We start from the raw sequence: 5438 nt of genomic DNA, 5'->3' as shown, positions 1-5438 counted from the left end.
TGATGATGATGATGATAATAATAATAATAATATAATAACAAACTTTATTTATATAGCGCTCATCAAAACAAAGTACAAAGTGCTTCACAGAGACACATTACTCACAGTGAATGACTTGTTGTCCAACCAATTTTCCTAAATCCAAAGAACGTTCATGTGACATCGCTATACAACACAAAAAAGCCTCATATTAGTCTCTGTCAATGTCCTGGTCTTAAAGGGCCATCAATTTTATATGTAAAACTCTGTTTACTAGTTGTAGGGGATCCAGATTAGCCTGTGGAAACTGTCGAAAAATGTCTTCTCTGACACAAATCTGACTCAACTGAAATCTCATCTCATAGGCATTTTATTTATGCTTTCTCGCCCCGATTTATTCTTATTCGTTAACAATTTCTTGTTATATAAATATAAATGATTAAATATACACATTTTTAGTCAAATCCTTTTTTCCAAGTCTTCTTTTAAAACTTCGAAAGCAACTTTGTAACCCTGGTTTGGGAAAGTGCCGTATAAATAAACTTGTACTTACTTGCTCTACTTACTTTTAATCTCAGTATGAGTTTGGAAACTACAAATACACAGAGATCCTGCATGGAAGTGGAAAGGTCTTTAATAGGCGTTCTCAAGGCAGGTAGAATCTCCCCAAAAAATCCTAACTGTAGGATATTGTGTTTTTTGGAGCTTGAGCTGTCTCTTGTAAATCTCTGACAGTTTTCATAAAAGGCAAATTCAGCAGGTGAAAGTAGTTCCAGTGAAAACTGTTCACAGTGAGCTGTGTGGATTGTCCAGAGAAACAGGGACATTTTTCATCGCTGTGGGCACCAAATTCCATTTAACTCCATTGTTCTGGTGTAAAGTCAGAAATCTCAGAGATGGATACGATATCTTAAAACAAAAACCCAAACATATCTACCTGCATGGCTAGGCGTTAGTAGGGGTAGGTAAGGGAATATGTTTTGTTATTTTGAACTAGCCCTTTTAAAGTAAATAATTGGCAAACATGCAGTACAGTAGTCCCACAAATCTTGATTTCCTGCTTTTGCATCAGACTCAAATCAAATCCTTGTAAAGTGATTAACTTAATGATGTAATTAGAGGATCCATAATTGACTGTTGATCACAGTGCTCCAATATTTATCAGGCTGTCACATTTAACTTTGCCAATTGCCAGTTCATGTCAATTTATCTCCAAATGATGCATATAATTTCATTACACAGTCTGGAGATTGTTGAGTATCTGTGGGGTTTATTTGACATCAACACTGAAGTTTTCTCTTGCCTCTCCTCCAAACTCCTGTTTCTCATTTTTATTTTATTTATAAGTGTGTAATGAAGTGAAAAAAACAGAAGGTTAACTTTTATATAAGCAGTTTCATGAGTCCTAAATGGACATCTGAATAAATGCCCTTACTTTTTTTGTATTGCTAAATCTGAGGCACTTTCACTTCTGTGTCTGCTTAGAGTTTGAATGTTACCCTGAATTTCATCATGTGCGCTTGAATCTGTAGCAAGCTCTGCCAGGAGACATGCAGTCACTTGCGCTACACACATAAGTGACATTTATCCCCAGATTGCTTGCGTGAAAGGTGTTATGGGGATACAAATACACTGTTTGTAAAGTCACACGACAGCTTCTTCTGGATGGAGGAGCATCGCAAAATAAAGTCTTAAACAAAAAATGGAAACAGCAGCAACTCCCCATGCTCAAATGCATTTAAGTATATGCAAAATGCTCCTTGGCAAAAGATATCCACACTGTTTTGTTTTGCAATATAGAAAGGACAGTATTTCTTTTAATAGTTGTTTTTGGCAAATATATAAAGGACTTTTTATTGTTTACTTGTTTATTATACACAATACACATCACACTGACATTTTAAAAAAACAATGTAAATGTGTTGGGATTAGCTTAACAGTTTATTTGCACCTTGGACCCAACACAACTAAAACCCAACAAAAACCACAATACAAAGTGAAGTAACAAAAAAGATGACATATTCAACAAACACTAACATCAAACGAGAATAAAAACACATATTGACGATTTAGAATTAATCTACAAAGATATCAGATCTACCTAAGTAGATTTGAACCTTTTTATTTGAGCTTACAGTACAGAGAAAGGGGGAAAAAGAAGAGGGTATGACATGGTGCAACAAGGGTTAATTCAAACTTGGGGACATTGTACATAGACTGCATATGTTATGCGTCTCAACCATTTGTCTCCCAGCAAAGTTTTAACCATATTTTAAGTTTGATTTTTTTTAAAATGCTGCGGAGGTTTGCTGCTTCCACAGAAGAGGTTGATTGTCCAGTTTTGTTGCATCTGACATAGACAGTACCACCAGGAAAACTGTATTGTATTGTCCCAGAGTCTGACAAAGTGGCTTGAAGGAAGATGCGCTATTCCATAGAGAATCTTAAAGTATGAGGCACAAGTTGTTGAAAAAGAGACACTTTCTATTCATACATGCATATACCGCACCCCTCCCCCCCTAACTCCCTCCTCAGGTGGTGCGCTCCTCCTCACACACCGGTGACGGCATCCCAGAGGTCTGGGCCAAGATGGAGTTGTACCGCGACACCATGTTAGCAAGCGGTGAGTTGCAGGGCCGGCGGAGGGCCCAGCAGAAGGTTTGGATGTGGAGTTTGATCCAGGAGAACGTCCTCTGCCATTTCCAGAATCACCCCAGTGTCAGAGAGGCTCTACCCCACCTCGAGGAGAGGGTCACCAAAGGAGCAATCTCCCCAGGCCTGGCTGCTGACCTGCTTGTCAAAGCCTTCTTATCGTCGTAGTAATCAGTGGGACTGCACTTTTGGAGAAGGATTGATGATCAGGGCCACTCAGTGCCAAGGAAAGAGTGGAGGACAGAGTGAAAATTTGTGACCTTGACTCGGTAGTTTGCACAAAAAGAAGCAGCCTTGCTGTTTTTACGCTTCATTTGAAATTTAAAACAAGATCGAAGTCAACCCTCCGTAGATACTTCAGTTTCTGCATGCTTTAATCCAAATCGGGAGAGGGCTGAGAGCATTGACAGTCGCCCCTTCTCGCCTTCAAGACACATCCACATTTGGACAGGATGGCAAAGCGAAACATTTCAATTGTGTTTAACAGTACTGTGAGAAATGAAATGTTACACTGCCAAAAGCCTGGTTTTCTAGAGCACATACTGGGATCGTATTTTTTTGGGCAAGAACACTACAGACCCTCATGAACATTTTAATGAGATTAGTACCAAACATGCAGAGGACTGTAAAGGCCATGTTACATTTGCAGAGTAGTTTGCACAATAACCATCACTTTTATGAACAGGCTTATGAAATGGTGAAGCATTAAATGGTGAAACTGACTGGTGGAAGTATGATCTGTGATAACATTTTCTTTTGGCTCACCCACCTCATACAGTGGTCAGTAATACTAATAAGTGTTAATAAAAGGATTTGGTTTAGAGAAATGAGATTTGTTATGGTCACTTGATTCTCTTGTTGAACTGCTCTAATGAGAATTTTGGAAAAGTAATTGGACTTTCAACATGTCTTTTATTCATTATTATTGTTTTTGATTTGAATATTATATTAAAAGAATGACATGAATCTAAAATGGATAAGTGAATAACGTAACTTATCTGTCAGTACAGTTGGCCGAGCTTTTCTCTCTCCGTGTTTGCTCATGATATGAAAAAAGAGGGAATGATTAATGTTACCTCTACGAATATTAGTCCTGAGATTTGTCAAAGATGTAATGAAATTTTTTTCTCCTGCACTCTGGAGCCAGATATATCAGTACTAGGTATCCCCCGGCTGAGTCGGCTTCACAGTTACTTCTAATTCAGGCATAATACACTTTAATATTTTCAGAATTACTTTCATAATGCACTGCACTCCTGGGAACCGCCAGAGAACTAAAGAAAAGCCACACACTCATAACTCTTGTGCAGCTACTTTATTAATTTAGTAAAGGGTATAATCTATACAAAGGGTATTTCCCAATCACAGGTATTGTGATAATATCCTGCTGAAAATATTGCAAACTAGGGATGCAACCAACTGTTATATTTACCTTTATCTGTTAATCTTTTTTAATTAATGGATTAATAATTTAGTCTGTTAAATGACACCCCCCCAAATATTCTGTTTATGATGATATAAGAAAATACAGATGTAGCAGTGAAGATTTTGAATGATGGTTCACACGATGGAGTTTATGTTTGCCTAATTGTGCACCCTTGTACGTATGTGCTTAATATGTCAGAAATCTGAACCTACTGGTGCTTCACTCATACTGAGCTTTCTTTATCTGAAGCTCAGTAAAATTTACATTTTATGGCTGAGGAAGGAGATTTTATTCCAAAAAGCGTTGCCGCAATAAAATTCAGTGAAGCAATCATGTTGCCATCCTCAACATTTTGTACTTTTAGTACAATGCTGCAACTATAAGTTGGAGCCAATCCATTAAATCTTCAACTGTATACTTTAAGTAACTGGAAGCCAATGGAGGCATAATAGAAGTGGGGTAATTTGTTCTCCTGTCTTAGTTCTAATTAAAAGCCTGGCAGCTGTATTTTCAACCAAGCAATAATCTGGCAAAAAAGATGCAGATTATAAAAGTTACAATAAGTAATATTTAATGGAATAAAGATGTGAAAAACTTTCTCCAGGTCAACAGACAGCAGACAGTAATGACTGGATTTGACACAATGAAGTATGCATAGCGTACATGGTACAGTTTATCTACCCCCTGAGGGTGTGAGTTTTTACTTTCTTCAGCCACTAGAGGTCTCCCAAATTCCACTCAGCTCTGGATTCATTATCCTAATGACTGGGCCCTCAGTGCCAACAACCCTCCCCTTCATAACGCCCCCGCCTCCTGCCCTCCATCCATTCTTCATTGAGGTTGCCTAGGGTGCCAGGTCACTCAGAGGTGAGGACATCAGCAGCTGCCACTCTCCTGGAGCACAGGCTGTACTGTAGTCCTCACCCTCAGTGCCAAACCCTCCTCGGCTATTCCCTATCCTCGCTGAAAAACAGAAAGGAGCAATGCTAAGTACAGAACAGGAGGGTTGAGTGTGTGACTGTACAGCTTTCAACCTCAACCCTCTTTGAAAAAAGCATATATTTGAGGGGGGGGGAATGAGGTGAATTCAATACTAATCCACTCTTGTCCTTGCTGGTCTTGCTTTGGAAATACCGAGCCTGAACCCCCCCCCCCCAAACCACCGCTGGGCGCGCTCCCAGGTCGCTGCTCGTTTGCTCCCGCCTGCGTATGAGAGGAAGAATGCCCCTTGAATGCAGATGGATTCATTAGGTCTGAGTAACACCCTTCTCCTCCATCATGCTGACACAAACACATACACACTGTAACTGCTCTGGCTTTGCAAAAGGGAACAGTGAGTTCTGCAGCTCGGGGCACACTCCACACACAGAAACGCACACAC

The 5438-nt window shown here is 39.4% G+C and overlaps 1 protein-coding gene across 1 annotated transcript in view; it reads left to right on the top strand.

Moving 5' to 3' along the window:
• Positions 1 to 3463, top strand: part of mmaa (metabolism of cobalamin associated A) — a 9507-nt gene extending 6044 nt beyond the window's left edge. Inside the window, exon 7 of the mRNA XM_046048079.1 lies at positions 2515 to 3463. Coding sequence (XP_045904035.1) covers positions 2515 to 2799 — 285 coding nt within the window. The 3' untranslated portion in view covers positions 2800 to 3463. The remainder of the gene's footprint in view (positions 1 to 2514) is intronic.
• The last annotated feature ends 1975 nt before the right edge of the window (positions 3464 to 5438 follow it).

Source organism: Micropterus dolomieu, linkage group LG04 (assembly GCF_021292245.1).
Source record: "Micropterus dolomieu isolate WLL.071019.BEF.003 ecotype Adirondacks linkage group LG04, ASM2129224v1, whole genome shotgun sequence".
NCBI lineage: Eukaryota > Metazoa > Chordata > Actinopteri > Centrarchiformes > Centrarchidae > Micropterus > Micropterus dolomieu.
The sequence above is the reverse complement of the archived record's forward strand: the minus strand, read 5'-3'. Positions and strand labels throughout refer to the sequence as shown.